The sequence below is a fragment of the Opisthocomus hoazin genome, chromosome 3, assembly GCF_030867145.1.
Source record: "Opisthocomus hoazin isolate bOpiHoa1 chromosome 3, bOpiHoa1.hap1, whole genome shotgun sequence".
NCBI classification, from domain to species: Eukaryota; Metazoa; Chordata; class Aves; order Opisthocomiformes; family Opisthocomidae; genus Opisthocomus; species Opisthocomus hoazin.
Genome location: NC_134416.1, coordinates 18,859,032 through 18,876,821, shown reverse-complemented (window position 1 = coordinate 18,876,821; position 17,790 = coordinate 18,859,032). Strand labels below are relative to the sequence as shown.

The window sequence follows — 17,790 nt, the reverse complement described above, 5'->3', positions numbered from 1 at the left end:
ATTTGAAAATTTATCCCATGTTCTGAATATTTTACAATAAAATATTAGATGCAAAAACAGAATGGATAATGCTAGCATTTCAACACTGTAAAATGAAAATAATGTATATTATTCAGATAAAGTACAACTTATGTTTGTGACTTGTTTGGAGCTAAAACACGATGCTTTTCAGTAATACCTGGCACTTATATGATGCAGAGACAGTTATCAGGTCAGGAGCAGGCACTGACAGGGTGACAGCAGGGTGGTCAAATCATCTATGTGGGTGTTCCCTTACCAGCTGGGGAAAACACTCATCCTGCTCCTACTGCGGTCCTCCAGACCGCTGAAGCAGGTCCAACTTCTATGGCATGGTCAGAGCATCTGGGTTGGCTTCTTGTCCTGGCATCTTTAATAGTTTTCCATGCCCTTTTCAGTTAGCATACCCTCAGCCCAGAGCCAAGAAAACAGCCAACTCACCTACCTGCAACCCTAACAATATTTGGTATGAATTCCTAAAAAGGATTAATTGCAATTTTGCATATTTCTACTCACAATTTTTTCCTCTGCTCTTCATTACTTCGAACAAAGATATTAATTTTAATTTTATAGTCAGTACCACCCGTCTAAGTGGTGCAATAAATGTTATTCCATATGCTATGGAATTTAAAAAATGAAGTATTTTATTTTTATTTAAGTTTAATTATAAGCTTATTCTTCTGTTATGTGATAACAATTCCTTTTTCGAGTACTTTGCAATACCATTATCAAAGTATGAGTCTGTCTATCACCAAATTCAAACATTTAGAAGTACTAGGGTGAAGAGAACATATCCAATTACACTTAACACTAAGAGCATCCCGAAATTTTAGAGATCTACTTATTAATCTTCTGAAAACTTTTTTTCTCTTTAAGTGGTTGGGGAGTAAATGGTACTAATGTAGGCCTACTCAGGGAGTCAGATGATTTGAGAAAAAACAATCAATAGAAAAAAGGCAGTAGATGTCTCCAGTAATTTCAGTGAATTTGTCCTATGTGACTCAGAAGCACCGTGCATTTGATTTTTGTTTGCCTCAGCAGGAAATGTAGATGACAGGATGATTCATTTTGCTTAAAAACAAGAGATTAGAAAAGAATAGTATTAGCTCACCTTTTAAACATTGAGAACATTAAAGATTCCCTCCATTCAAATTTCCTAAGAGGAAATTAACCACAAGTAGGCAGAGAAAATTTTTAATTCATCCAATGAAATCTTTGGACACAGTGACTGTAACAACATTTAAAAATACCTCTGTAGATACATTCTGGTCTTGCAGACTCCCAAACACAAGCAAAATGTATATTTATTAAGTATTCAAAAATTTCAGTTCGTGCCAGTTTGTCAGACTTCCATTTCTCATGATTTTAAATAAACATATCCCTACTTCTTTTCACTTATGCAAACAAATCAATAGCTGTCACAAAATTATTATGTCTTTTTGCTAACAGTGGAGCTTTCCAAAACCCCATACTATGGCTGTCCTTTTGAAGATCACACATAACGAAATTTTATCTTTTAAAAGTAGTGTTTAATTCTAAGCACCATACTCCTTAAAAAAAAAAAGGACAAACATACTCTTTGATATTTACTGATAGTATATTATGTGTTCTGCTCAGAAATTGCACTAGAACAAAGAAGAAAACAAAATATTATCCTAGTTGTAAAGTGAAATACTTGCAAGGCAATGTCAGAGTTGAGGTTGCCATTCTTTCATCCACCTACATATGCACCATGTCACTGCCACTAACAGTGCGGTATAAAATTAATTGTGGTTTCCATACGACTATTCAAGTAGTGACATGAAGAGTACCCAATGAACAGTTTGTATAATTAGTCTCATACTTGGTTTCGTACACTTTCTAAATCTTGTTAAAAAGGCAAGAACTTGAATAATTTTCTCCTAGATTTTTCTGTGCAGTGTCAAGACCCTGAGGAAACCAATAGACCTTCCCGGCCCTGACCAGCCTCAGATGGGACACCCACCCATCACTGTCCCTGGGTCCTAGGAATCCATTCCAGGACACTCTGAGGCATCCAGACCCTGCTACAACTCTGTCCCTGCCTCCTATATGAGTCCCTCAGGCCTACTCTGTGGGGAGCTTAGCTCTGTCCCGGGCCCCATGACTTTCTGCTCACACCTGTACTCCCTGGAGGGACCCTGGACCTGGTTCATTCTTTGCCATGTAGGGCACTGTGAATGGACCCTGTTACCACTCCCCAGCTCTGCCTCCCATGTTCAGTCCCTGCAGGACTGTGCCCTGTCTGTGAAAGCACAGCCTGAGTGGGGTCACCCTCTGCTCCTAGCTTGTGCCCCTTGTGGAGCAGTCCTGCTCCTGTCACTCCCTAACATGCGGTAGTAGCTACTGCAATTAAATATTTACAAGTAATACAAATAAAATACAGAATGCAAAAATATTTTCATAACATTCAAGAGGTATCATCAGATGACTCCAACTGGATTTTACAATGCAGTTAATTTATGTGAAGTTTTATCAGTTCATATCTTACCTTCCATTAACTCCATTTAAAAGTGGGATTTCTTATCACCAGTGTGAAAAGAAGTCTTTTTTCTCAACCCAAAAAATTAAAAACCTGTTGTTGATATGCATCCTCAAAAAGCTTGTCTGAAATAAATCGTCTACACAAAAGTTATGTGAAAGGCAGAAATTTTGAAATAATGGAACAGGAGTTCCATCTGGAATTGCAATATTTTCACTCAGAATAGCAGTCAGAAGTATTAGCTACTTTCCAAAATAAGGTGTATACAAAGTTGCAATTTAAATGTAATCATAGAAAAACATTTCCTGATCTATTTTTTTTGGAGGGTAGCTAGACATATAAATGTGAAAGAAAGGGTAAACAACAGTCAAAAAGATGCACAGAGAGGGCAACAAGAAAGCCCTAAAAATAGACAGTGTTTAAGACATGACCCAGAAAAACTCCCAAGGATGAAATTTTGCTGAAAGCTTGGTTCAAATACAGTAAGTAATACTACCTTCCTGCAAACAGATTTTTTTGTAGATGATTACAAATACGATTTATGAAAAGTGGGGGTTTTTTTGCATTTAGTTCACAGCTTTAAATTATTCTACATTTTCTCTATTTAAAGTTTGAGGCAAAGACATAGCATATTAAACATGCTAGATCAAGCATATACAGTAACACAAAGATGAAAGTGTAATATTGATTGTACACTTTCCTTAATGGCCATATTTGTCACGCTTTTCTGACATTTATTTTTGTTTAGCTGTCATTTAAGTACCATCTTTATAAGTTAAGGTTGTTAAACATTCACTGAAGACAGTCAACGACTGCAAATTTCAACTAGGTTCAAATCTGAGGAGAACAATTAAACACAGAAGTGCAAAACTGGGTGAGGATGGAGTCAGAGGTCATCAACATCACAAATAGCCCAACTGCAAAATCTTTTCCAGTCATATAGAAACTTCTTTCAATCAAAAAATTGAAGTAGAAAAAGGAATAGTGGCCTTGTGTATGAGACAAATTTTTTTAGCTGTCCAGTTATATATTTTACAAATATATTTGTATAGTCCCCTGAAAACACTTCTGTCTTTTATGAAAATAAGGTGACTAGTGTAATTTGATTACACTTTCATTAATGTCACTAAGTAAAATGACAAAATTCACTATCATGCTAGAAAGAAAGTTTCCACAAGCAACTGTACCTCAGTAAGACTTAACTTGTTTAAAAACCTTTCACAAAAACTAAACTCTAGGAAACATCACCTTACTACCTGCTACAGGAATCTGAGAAAATAAACATCACCATGAAAGATTTAGTAAAACTTGCATAATTTCACTATCACACTTTCTTAATTTAAAACCCAATTCTCCACTCACACAAATGTGTACTATTTTTCTACTGTACCCACACACTGGCAAGATCTTGTAAGTCTTGCAAAAGTAGTTTATTTCAAGACCTATATGGAGGCTTAATTGTCTTTTCATTTTTAAGTGCTGACCCATTCTATTCTCTTCTACAGAACTCCTTATCCTTTTCCACACCAGAAAGTAGTGGCATCCTAAATACACAATAGCAAATCTTATGAGCGTGCCAGGCTTCTTTGACTATCTTCTCAAGATATCGACATTTTAAAAATGTGTATCCCAAAGCTCCAGCTTTGAAGGCTTAGTTTAGTATAAAAAGAATCCTGCACACACATGTCTATATATGTAGATAGGTATCTATACACCTTTGCGTACAGATAGATATACACAGGTATGAACATATATGTGCATAAAAATGTATATAATCCTTCTTGGTAGCTTGAGCATGACATACAAATAAAAAAATCTTTGCAAGATATTACTCTCCTATTCCTTCCATCCTTAGAGCTTCCTGGGTTTTCTGATGCTCATTAAAACTGTAACTCAGTAAGGACCGTAAGCTCATAACAGTAATAATTGTTTTATTCTTTTTCACCTGTGCAGAACATTGTTCACATACTCTTTGAGATTACATCTAGAGTAGATTCACCAACAGAAGTCTTGATTGATAGCAACGGCCTCTTTGAACACCTACATGTGAACCTGTGTAAATTTCATCTTTTGAGAAGTGGGAAGAAAGTACGAAAATTACATTTTCTTTGTTTTTCTTGTGAAAAACAATGATCAAATCTTTTAGTTATGGGCTCCTTCTTTCCTGCAGCTGGTATATGAATTGCATCCAAGCACTCATGAAACAGGAAATACAAATGGAAACACAGAAGTACAAAGAAAAAATAATTTCATTAGAGATATATTTCTCCATATCTGTTGACTATTACCCATTTGACAAACAGAATTCACATCCTGCACAGATTCGAGATGAAGAATTTTACTGTTCTGATTTCCTTGCAGTACTATGTTATATTTTCTTTGTAGTGGACAGATGCTAGATTGTTTCATGATAGTTTAAAAAACAAAAAAATTATTACCAGTGAATCAACACTTGCATATAATATTATGAAAACACATCCCTTTACTGGAGCAGCACTATGCAAAGTAAAATGAAACTGGATGTTCCCTGACTAGGAATACATATTGCATTTATTATCACTGTGCCACAGAATGGTATAATCATAAAATGGTTTGGGTTGGAAGGGACATTGAAGACATAGGGACATCACCTAGTCCAATCCCCTTGTCATGGGCAAGGGCATCTTTCACTAGATCAGGTTACTCAGAGCCCCATTCCACTCAAACCTGAACACTTCCAAGTATAGGGCATCCATAGCTCCTCTAGGCAACCTGTTCCAGTATCTCACGACCCTCACTGTAAAGAATTTCTTTCTTATGTCTAATCTAAATCTACTCTCTCTCAGTTTAAAACCATTGCCCTTTGTCCTGTCTCTACAGGCCTTGGTAAAAAGCTCTCTCCATCTTTCTTATAAGCCCCCTTTAAGCATTGCAAGGCCACCATCCAGTCTCCCTGGATACTTCTTGGCTGAACAAACCCAACTCTCCCAGCCTCTCCTCACAGGACAGGTGTTCCATCCTTCTTATCATTTTTGTGGCCCTCTGGACCCAATCCAACAGGTCCATGTCTTTCCTGTGCTGGGTGTTCCAGAACTGGATGCAGTACTCCAGGTGGAATCTCACTAGAGCAGAGTAGAGGGGAAGCATTATCTCCCTTAACCTACTGACCACACTTGTTTAATTGCAGCCCGGGATACAGTTGGCTTTCTGGGCTGCAAGTGCGTATTGCTGGCTCTTGTCCAACTTTCCATCAACCTATATCCCCAAGTCCTTCTCGAAAGACTGCTCTCAATCCATTCATCCCCCAGTCTGTATTGATACTAAGGATTGCCTCCACATCGGTGCAGGATATTGCACTTGACCTCACTGAACTCCTTGAGATTCTCACAGGCACAACTACTCAAGCCTGTCAATGTCCTTCTAGATGACATTCCTTCTCTGAAGCGAATCATCTGCACCACTCAGCTTGGTGTCATCCTCAAACTGGCTGAAGGTTCACTCAATCCCACTGTCCTTGTCACCAACAAAGTCGTGAAACAGAGCCGGTCCCCATACTGACCCCTGAGACACACCACTTGTTACTGGTCTCCATTTGGACATTAAGCCATTGGCTGCAACCCTTCTGATGTGGCCATCCAGCCAATTCCTTATCCATCAAGTAGTCCACCAATCAAATCCATACCTCTTCTATTTAGCAACAAGGACGTTGTGTGGGACCACGTCAAAGGACTTACAGAAGTCTAGGTAGATGGCAACTTGACTTACAGAAGTCAAGACAGATGATAATAAAGATAACTAGCAAATGTATGGATGCTATATCAGTAGTTATTGCAGAATTATTATGGATCCCTCAAGCTACAGCCTTCCAAAACTTGACATCTTGGCCCTGACTTTGAAGTAGACACTGATAAAAAATGTTCTGTGACCCATCATACTTTTGATTTTTCGCACTGTTTTTTTGTAATGCTTTTGTGTTAGAAGATGCTCATACACAACTGCAAAAAAGTTACCTATTCTTTCTATTTTAAATACGTTATCTTTTTCTGATCCCTCTCAAAAGCCTTCTGTTGCAAAATTATAAAAGTTCCACCACTACTAGATCACGTAAACTGAGACCTCCACGATCTCATATTCACTGTACATTCATTTATCCATGCTCTTATCCTTCTTAATTAAATTTTGTTGAGACAAATTTTATGAGGGCTACATTAATTTTTGCTCTTACTTTAGAACTAAAGCACATGATATAGACTTTAAGACATTTATGTTTAATTAAGGAAAGTGCACCTTAAAGTCTATATAAGGAAGAATCCATAAATTAAAAATACTAGCTTTAACTACTTTCTCAGGTATTATTAAGATATGAATACAATTTACTTGTTACTAATGTTTATTCTTTACCTTGTCCTAAAGTTTGCAGGATGAGGATGCCCATCATATAATGACAAATAATCATATTCTTCTTCTAGAGCAAAAGACTGAAAGACGATCTGTATTCTGTTTCTTTCTTCTGCTATTATAACCCATGTACAGTTTGCACCGTTTGGATATCCATATGGGAAGCCAGGGCTTTCTATAGTGCCATTAAGTCCTTTCAAAGTTCCACCACAGGTATAAATAAATCCTAAAAAAAACCAAGGAAACAAAAGTTAGTAATCCATTTTTACATCAACCTTCAGTAAAATGTATCATTGAAATTAATAATTTCTAAAAAATTTTTCTCAGCAAGTACTGCATTTAGGAAGGTAAAGCCCATATTTTAATACAAATCCTGGACACTTAATGCAAAACAAACCCACCCACTTAACAAATGTGTTTTCCATGCTGTTCATTTAAAGACATATGGTAGCATCTTTGCAAATAAATGTATACAAACAACATCTATGAGTAAATTTTCTTGTCCATGAGGCAACCTATTTGCATCAATTCCCTTTTTTGTAAAAAAGGAGGAGAAGCAGTCAGAGGAAAGTAAATTAGTCTTTTTCTTTTGGTACACGTCTGATACAGATTAGATCTATTAACTTATTGCTCCTCCACAGATTTTGGGACCGGAAGAGGCTGAAAGCTTATTTATTAGGAACAAGTTTTCCCAATGAATAATTCTATTTTCTGAAAGCTGTATACAGTATACTTAAAGACTCAAGGTGAAACAGCCATCTGTTGCATCATTATACTATCTCACGTAAATAACTGCAATGTGTATTTGTAACCTATACCTAAATAAAATATTAAGATTCACAGCTTATGTGTTTTGACTGACCCCATTTGAGTGTTATGTTTTAACCTCAGTAGGCAGCTCAGCCCCACACAGCTGCTTGCTCACTCTCCCCTGGTGGGGTGGGGGTGAGAAAGTGAAGGATAAAAGTGAGAAAATTCATGGGTAGTGATAAAGACAGTTTAATAGGCAGAGCAAAAGCTGTACATACAAGTGAAGAAGAATAAGGAATTCTTTGACTACTTTGACAGGCAGGTGTTTAGCCATTTCCAGGAAAGCAGGACTCCATCACACCTAATGGTTACATGGGAAGTCAAACACCACAACCCTAAATGCACCCCCTTCCACCTTCTTTTCCCCAAATTTTATTGCTGAGCATGATGTCATATACTATGGAATATCCCTTCGGTCAGCTCAGGCAAGCTGTCCCAGCTGTGTCCTCTCCCAACTTATTGCCTATCCCCAGCCTATTTCCTGGGAGGGGCCGCATGAGAAACAGAGAAGACCATGATGCTGTGTAAGCACTGTTTAGCAATAACTAAAACATCCTTGTGTTATCAATACTGTTTTTGTCACAAATCCAAAACATAACACCCTAGAATCTACTATGAAGAAAATTAACTCTATCCCAGCCAACAGCAGTACAGTGGGTCAAAGATGAAAGGTGGATCTGCCAACAGATCCTTTTTAACATAAGTATCTCCAAATGTCAGAAATGGCCCCTATATTCAAAAGACAAATTTTCTTAGACTATAAACAATTTTCTTTTTATACAGAAAATCCATTTTTTAATAAAAAAATATAAAACAAGAATAAATATAAAAATATTTCCCCCGAGTCTCTGTGTCCTGGCAGGGCAAGTCCTTTTCTATACTCTTGCTCTCAGTCCTAATGCTCAGTTACAGCAGTTCCTTACTCCACTAGGTCCTTAAGATGCTTTTTTCTTTCCAACAGTTTTGCAATCTGACTTCAGGTCTACATATCCCTTCTCCAGGCATTCTGCTCTCTTATCCCTTAAATATTAGCTCAGTTTTCCTGCTCCGCCTTTTCACCCCCAAAGCTTCTCTTTCCCAAGTGATAGAGGGGATTGTAAGAAACATGAAACTATAACAAAGCCTGCTCAGAGCAGGACCCCTCTGCTAGTGGGGGGTTTTGACAACTGAAAGAAAGCACAAAGTGCTCAGCTTCTCAGCATGCTCGTTCAGAGAAACATGATATAAATTTCATAACAAACTACAAACAAACAAATCAGATGCTGTCTCTTTAATTATACACACATGTATGTATTTAAGGTGTATTTAACATGCACTTTAATCTCTGCTTTTAAATGTTAATCCTTCTAATGCTCTTCACCGTGGCACATCAACTTAGTTACATTCAAAATAGACAACCTGCATTAACTAACTAGTCTGATCAAATTTTGAAGATATGACATCTAATTTCACAAGGCAAAAATGAATCTGAAATAACTGGTAACATACATTGTGATCTGTTTGATCTAGATTTCACAAATAGCATTCAAATCAGAATTTACCTGCAAACTATTTTTCATTAAAGAGATTTTTTGATTCAAAGCAGGAAACAAAGAATTTTGAAAAGCTTGAAGTTAGACAAGAAAAGAAAAATACTTGTTAAAGTAGCATGAAGATGAAGAACACTACTGATGATATTCTCTTAATAGCTAGTATGAGTCAAAGTTTCCATCATATTGTTTTCTACCAGATTTTAAAATTCAGATGTATAATTCTCATCAATTTTACATGGATAAATATTTTGTGAAATCATAAAACACAGTTGTTTTTCCTGGTTTCAGTCATTCTTTGATTCATTGTGGGATGAGAGTAAGCATCATTAACATCAGTTCGTATTTAACCTGTTTACTCAACTTTCATTACCTTCTAACAAAGGAGGTAATACTTATGCCATATCCATACCCTTTGCCCTTGGATGTCCCACACCTTTACTCACTCTGTACACAAGATTTTCTTTTGTTTTTTCTTTTCCTCCTGACCATTCTACTGTTTAATAACATAATCCCACACTTCTCACCTTCCATGTACTCCACAGCTTTTATTTAATCTCCTTTGTTTAACATAATCTTTAATAGCAATCATCATCATAAGATAATTACACTGTGCCAGTGTTGATTAACACTCACACATTTCTAAGTTGCTTGTGTATTTCCTTTCAAAGAGGTATTTAATACTAGCTATCATTTACTCTGAAAGCAAACTGAGAAAATGGAAGATGATTTGTTCACATGCTGTTTTTTTTCTTCTGTATCTTTTCTGGTATCCCGAACTTCTTTCATCTCTTTCACTTGCACCCATCTTAAAGCACAGTCAGTCATATAATTAAGTACTCCTTAGCCACATCATCCATCCATGTTCATCTCCCTTTTTTTGTACAATCTATTTATTTGCAAAGTTATCCTTTTCCCCCTAAATGGTGGTCCTCTTCCATTCAGAATCCATGAACTTTACTCACTTGTCTCTCCTGCTTTGCATGTTTCTGCAACACCTTTTTCTGTTCATGATCTTTGATCACCTGACTGTCTTTGGCAGCAAGGAGCAGCTAATTTTCATGATGACCATTAATCAGGAAGGTTTGTTCTCCTAATTCTCTTCTGTTGTGCTGGATTCTCTTTCTGTTAACTTGCATTATCATCACCTTAGGTTTTACGGTGCCTGTGTGTTCATCCTTTTTATTTCCTTGTTCTTCCCTGTAGTCTTGTTTGTGAAACCTCTTGCTTTTGTAGTTCTATGTTATACTCTCACATCCGTTTCTTAGAACTTCAGGGAATCTATTACAATGCTATAGTGACAGATATCACAGTGATGTGAACCTTTCCCTATTTCGTGAAACATTTTCTCCCTCCTATCAATCCTTCCTAGTTTCGGAAAATATGTACACACTCTTTCTTTCTGAACCACCTCATCTTCTCTATCATTTAATTGTTCTGACATACCTTACACCAATATCTTTGAGCCCATTTACAAAATGGAGAAGAGGAAGCTCTCATCAGGTGTAATGACTGTATTTTACTTTGGACTATGTTTGAAATTTTACTTTTTATCTGTTCTCATGAAGTCTTAGTTCTCTTGCATTTATGCTTTTCCATTTCCTAATAAGACTCTTTTGTGCATAAAACAAGCCTTCTGTCTCTAACCTCAACTTCCAGCACAAAGTTTTATTGATTTATTTCGCATCAGTACAAACATGCAAGATAATTGCCTCCTTCAATGTACTAGATTTAGTTCCTTCCTACTCTCCACCTTTTTCTCTGCCTCCCTCAAATGTCCAGTGGCTTGCATACTTCTATCTTTCTCTACTGTGCTTTCATAACAGGCATGACTGATGACTTTTAAACTAAGGACAGTCACTGGTGTCCATTCCCACCAGAACATTATAATGCCCTGGTTCTTTCTGAGTCTCATTTTCCTCCTGTGTTAGACATGGAAGGTGCACATACCAGCAACAGCCCCGCACCATAGTACACCAGAACAGAAGTACACTGCATCTGTGTAGCAGTTCGCAGGGTGGTAGAGATCCATACCAGTTACAAAGCATTAGAGCTGCTGCTGTTTCAGAAATGTCTATCCTGTATTCATATAGATGTCTATTCCTGTTTAACCCAACACTCTCTACTTCAAAGAATCCTTCTCACTTCCATCTCATTTCCAGTAACAGCTTTTACAATGAGCTTTTTACCAGCTGGGCAAAGTCTACATGTAATATTTTGCCTGACCTTTTAAAAACGGACAAAAGCCATAGAATAAATAAGTGATTTTCTTCATTTTAAGTTCCCAAAATAGTAATAACTTTATCTGTTGTGGTGATGTCTATCTCTGTGGACTTATTTTTTAATTTCTATTTTTGTAAATCATTTTTATTTTACATATAATGCTTACATTCTTAATTTTATACAGTTTTTTCTAGTCTAGAGAAATACCAGACATACTAAATAAAGCCTTGTAAAAAACACAAAAATCCTGTATGTGTGAAGTGCACAATGTAAGAACCCCGTTGTAATGCCTCTACAAAAATCATATCTCAGGAGTTGGAAGAAATGCAGGATTTCTTATTTAAGCTGCCATTTCATTTTAGTTTGTTCTTAAAAACATTTGCTTTCACAAAGAAGATATTTGAATGCTTATTCTCTGCACAGCTTACTGGAAATTGTACCAATATGTAGACATTATAAAGCATTCCAAAGAAGCTTAAGACTATGATTTGCATCATATTAAGGTTATGAGAAAAGATAGCTACTCTTCTTTGCAAATAATTGGGTAAGATAGATTATCTTGCCGTTGCATAAGCTGCAACAAAATGCCATAATGACTTTTCCAATCTTTTCATAGGGCTGACTGCAAACCCTGTAACAAGCTCAGTGGAACTGCTACAGAATACCAGCCAAAAAGAAGTTATCACAGTAAAATAATTATCACTGCATTTGAAGAACTTTTTGGAAGTACTGTTTTTCTTCCAAAGAGTAATTTCTTATCTCTGTTTCAGCCACCTTTTCTGAAAGAGGTTCAGAAATATTTTAGAGTTGTCTTGCACTTGTCTCAGCTGTGAAAACTGGAAGACGGACAAAAGATTCTGCCCTCTCATGTCAACACTGAGCATGTTTCTTCTTTTAAGAAACATCAGGTCCAAAAAACAGCAGGACTGCTCATGTTCACATGGAATCCATCCTGAGGAGCAAAAGGTTTAAAATGGTAAGTGTCCTGGGTTTGGCCAGGACAGGGTTAATTTTCACCGGCATCCAGGAAGGGGCACAGCCGGGTGGGCTGCCCAACCCCAACCTGGCCAAACAGAGCCGGGTATTCCATACCATGTGCCGTCATGCTGGGTTCCGGTGGGGGGGGGGGGGGGGGGGGCGGCGTGGTGGGAACTCACTCGCCTGCAGCGCCAGTCCTGTCCGGCAGAGAGGGTCTGTTGTGCGAGTTTGTGTCGTATTTTCTCCTTATCTGTATCGTTGTTGTTACTGTTCCCTTTGTTTGCTGTTCTGTTAAACTGCCCTTATCCCGACCCACCAGTTTCTGCCTCTTTCTTTTCATTCTCCTCCTCACCCCGGCGGGTGGAGGGGCGGCCGCGTGGCGCTTTTGTTGCCGGCGGCAGTTGAAAGCAAAACAGTAAGGTGGCAAAATAAACAACTAGATCTCACTTAACAAATTCAACTATAATATTTTTTTTTACAAATATTGAAATAAGTATTTATTGTTACTGTGTGTATTTCTTGTTCTACCACAGAAAACTGCTAAGAAGTAATTTCCTATAACTAAAACCAGAAAGGCTTTAACTTCAGTAGTGTCACCAGTCTTTGAGGAACTTTGGAAAAGGATGTAGCATAAATCTACCACTCTGTAAGTCATTGAACAGAAAAAGATTATCACTTTCACAAGAAAATTCCCCTTATCCTTATGCACTTAGTTACTTAGGTTTGTACATAACTCTATGACAGGAAATAGCCTTCTGCTCTGGTGAGACCCCACCTGGAGTCCTGCATCCAGCTCTGGAGCCTCAGCACAGGAAAGACATGGACCTGTTGGAGAGGATCCAGAGGAGGCCACAAAAATGATCAGGGGCATGGAACACTTCTCCTATGAGGACAGGCTGAGAGGGTGGGGGTTGTTCTGTGTGGAGAAGAGAAGGCTGCAGGGAGGCCTTGGAGCAGCCTTCCAGTACCTGAAGGAGGCCTACAAGAAAGCCGGAGGGGGACTTTTTACAAGGGCCTGTAGTGACAGGACAAGCGGTAATGGCTTCAAAATGAAGGAGGATAGATTTAGATTAGATATAAGGAAGAAATTCTTTGCTGTGAGGGTTGTAAGGCACTTGAACAGGTTGTCCAGAGGAGCTGGGAATGCTCCCTTCCTGGAAGTGTTCAAGGCCAGGTTGCATGGGGCTTTAAGCAACCTGGTCTAGTGAAAGGTGTCCCTGCCCATAGCAACGGGGTTGAAATTAGATGATCTGCAAAGTCACTTCCAGCCCAAACCATTCTATGATTCTACTTGCATATTACAACACAGACTGCCCATCATCGCTGCCATCACTGTAGTATGCACAGAGGAATGCAAGATTGCCAGCATCGCAATGAGAAATCTCTCACCATTTTCCATCAGTACTATCTGAAGCCATCACATCTTGTTTGTAATGGCAGGAGCATCAAGCTGGTTTTTTCATCTTCTTCTCCCTGCAACTGGTTCCTCCCAGAACCAAGATGTGGGGAAGGTAAGTAGGCTGCTCAACTGCTGTCTTCCTTGGCAGGACAAGGAAATGCAGGGAATCCCACAACAGAGTTTCAAGTCCTAAAATTAGACCTTTTTGTGCACAGAATGAAGTTGAATGAGACACAGCAGTGAGCGAGATAACAGTGTGTAATAGCAATGCTGTTTAACCAGTTCTTCAAGAGAAACACAATGAAAATTCTATCAGCTCTGCAGCTGGTGCAAATGTATGCTCTGCACTTGGTTTCTTTTTAGCATGCACCAGATCACATTACACCAGTGAGTAACAGCAACAGCTTTAAGCGAACAAGCATAGGCATTCAAACAAGGGCTAGAGAGCAAGAATAGTACTCACTGAAAAAAATCTTAACAGTAACCCTCTGTCTTCCTCCTTCCAACACAAAATATCTCCTCTTCTTTTTGTTACAAAACTTCTGTATCTGTGCAAAATGTGATGCAATAATGAATTTTAATTGGTACTTAGTGTGCCAATAGAAGTTTCTACAGGAGTGATGAGTGGTATATTCTTTTCTCTCTTATTTACTACCTCTATAATTAGGACTATGTAATTATGCTATCAGTGCAGTGAAACGAAAATGGAATCCACACCCAGTAAGAATAATAGATTCAGTCTGCGTGGAAATTACAGAATTTTCAAACAAAAAGTAATTAGATTTTTCTGTCTTTCTTAATTACATTGTTGTAATTTTAGGGATATCAATAAGTTATTAATGCAGTGTAATAAGCTGAAATCAACACACAGTGAACCTAACAACTTTTTAGAAATAGCACTTACTTCTTGGATGTAAAGGAAATGTTAACTTTGTTGAATAACTGCTGCAAACTGAATATGATTTATGTGGGGAGGAGGGAATATAACTGCTGCTCAATGCATTCAAAAATCCAGATTGCTAGGCTATAATTGTGTGCTACTAAGACAGCATAATTGTTAATATTGGAAAGCCTCCTTGAATATAGAAGGTTGTTATAATGATTTGGGTTGATTAAGCGAGTAACTCTTAGAGCTCACCGGAAAGCCTGAAGACAGCAGTTCTCCATTTAAAGGAGCTGAGTATCTGTATGCCCAGATTCTGCGATTGCTTTCAGAGCTTAAAAGTTTATAAAAGCTCTTTGAAAATTTGGCATATGTGCAAGAAGAAAATTCAAAGAGGACTTCTGAGTACTTCAAAACCAAAACTAATCATGGGGACCACTCCCAGATGGTACCTGTGAAAAAGAATCATGCTAGAGTACATTGTATTTGTACTTGTCTAAAAAATGCTTATAAGAACTTGAAGAGCAAAGAAGAACTAATTTTAATTGTGGTTTTTTTTTTTAAGTGACACTGCACAATGTATTAAAATCTATCCATTATCTATACTTTGAAATAGATTAGATATCAAGGATGTGTCCTAATATTCAGAAATGCTGAGAATAAGGCAGCTCCCGAGAAGAATCAGACTGTTCATTTACATGAGTAAGTAATATATTTCTAGATTTCATTTAGAAAGTATTATTACATTATTTAATTTCCTTTTGTTCATTTTAGAATTCTGTTCACAAAGCTACTTCACTAAAATTGTTCACCTGCTCACAAAAAACCCCTTGTGATAGTCCAGCAGAAACTGTGAAAAAAATTTTAAAACCCCAACCCTATCCATCAAAAGGAATGTATAATTTAATAACATCTAAATTTATTTCAAGAATTATATTCAGAATAGAGAAAATCAGAAGATGTAACTTTCATCCTTTCTTTATACATTATTACCTTATCAATACTTCGTAAAAAAATGTATTTTATCTTTACAACATTTTCTCAAAGAAGACCGATCTCTAGTTGAGGTAACGTCTTCCTAGATGGTCCTGTTCAGCAAAACAAGTAACTACATTCTCAACATGAGAGATTCTGTCCTGCTTTTTGTGTAGATTTAATTAATGTTTTACTTAGGTAAATCTATAATCCTGAATGTTCATAGGGTTAATGACCCCATGTAGAGTAATAAATAGCAAGAATAATTAAAATAATCTATTTAAAGATTGGTTTATGTCTCTATGAAATCATGAATTGATTTTTTTACTGTAGGAAGTAAATCAAAACAACTTGTTTTTTGCAGTTCACAAATAATTAAAGCTTTTGTTTTTTAAAGATATAAGATATAGATTATATTTTAATTTAAAACCCATAAACATTGCAGGCCCAAACATTATATTAAACCCATACTTTGGAAAAAATATCAGGTAACTCCAGCCTGCTTAACAGATTTTCTTCTGAGCATTAATCATTGCACTTAAAACTAAATAATTCTCAGTTTTTGAAATAACACAAACTATGCCATCATTAAAATGCATTCCTATCACAAGTATTTTTGCACAAATACTCTCTTTATCTTAACATACTATGTAGCAATGCAAGAAAAAAAAAAACTAAAATACCTACTGAAAGCTTCTCTATATCCTTATCTTTGATAATTAATTTTACTTAGGACACCAAAAAATGAAATTCCCATATAAGGTGAAAATTGTAAACATTACTATAGCTGTATCATTGTATGATGGACAAAATTTAGCATCTTGGAAAGCTTATCTGTTTTTATTTCTGTTACTTTAATTTATTTCATTAAATATTTGCTTCATTCAGTTACCCCATTTTTTCTTTTTTTCAATATTTGCTTCTAGCTTCTGCATGCATTTTTTTCTTACTCATTTCTTACTCTTCTTTATTACATCATAATAAACAGTACACTTTTTTCTGCTTCAAGTTTTTTTCTGCATTTTTTTGACTATTTGTTTAAACACTGCTTCTCTAATCTTTCTTCATATTACTATGTAAGATGAGAAAAGTGGAGATGAGTATTTTTTAGGAACAAGCTAAAAGAAAGTATTAATTGACTGTCAACAGTAATTGCTTTTAAATCATATCATCGGTGAAAACATCTCTTGATCTGTCTTTTAAACTTCATGTTGTGGGAAATTGTTGCCTGCTTCAGCTAGTAACGTTTCTGTGGCTTGCATTACCTGCTACAGGGGAAGATGACGTTGAGATATTATAAAGAAATATGCTGAAATATTCCATCTGGATGAGTTAAAAAATTTGCAAAATGCCTAAGGAATAATGCAGAAATATTAGCCACAGTTACACTTCTCATCAGTCCCTAGACGTCAAAAAAATTTAAGCCTCAACAACAGGTAAATATAATTGTATCCCTGTGAATTTTACACTTCAGGGAGTGACCCAGAATCAGGAAGATTATTACAGCTAATCAGCTCAGGAAAGATGAAAGAACACTTACGAATTTACACTGAGTTGTTACTGGGTTCAAAAATTATGACATTCCTGGCCACTTTTCTCTTTAATTTTCTCTAACTTAATATTTCTTGGGATTTGTTATGGAAAAACATTTATATAAAAAGTTAGAGAAAGGAGTTCACTCATCATAGTATTAATTCATGAGGATCAGACCTAAATGATTACAAACTGTCATAGCAACATTGATTTTGAGCTAAAATAACCATACCACCTGTAGATCTAGACTTATGAAAACAGGAGAAGGAAAGCCACTGCAACTCTACACTATGGTATCTATAAAGTGCATCACCCTTAAAATATATGTAAATGTCTCATTAAAAAAAGATATAATTCTCCAAGACAGAGAACAGTAATGTCCCACCCGCAAAATCAGCAGAACATTTCTGAATGAAATGTCCTTTCCTTTTCTGCCACTAGCATTTTTTTTCTTCTTTATTAGTGTACAAAATGCACTCTAAAATATTTGTTACATTATTGCAATTAAAATAAATTTATAACGAGATAGGACAAGGACGGAGTCATGTGTTGCAGTTCTTACAGG

The 17,790-nt window shown here is 36.7% G+C and overlaps 1 protein-coding gene across 4 annotated transcripts in view; it reads right to left on the bottom strand.

Annotated features, from left to right (window-relative positions):
- CSMD3 (CUB and Sushi multiple domains 3) overlaps window positions 1–17,790 on the bottom strand; it is a 767,725-nt gene that overhangs the window by 693,649 nt on the left and 56,286 nt on the right. For all 4 annotated transcript variants that reach the window (XM_075415663.1, XM_075415665.1, XM_075415666.1 and 1 more), the window contains exon 2: window positions 6,899–7,121. In XM_075415663.1, coding sequence (XP_075271778.1) covers window positions 6,899–7,121 — 223 coding nt within the window. The remainder of the gene's footprint in view (window positions 1–6,898; window positions 7,122–17,790) is intronic.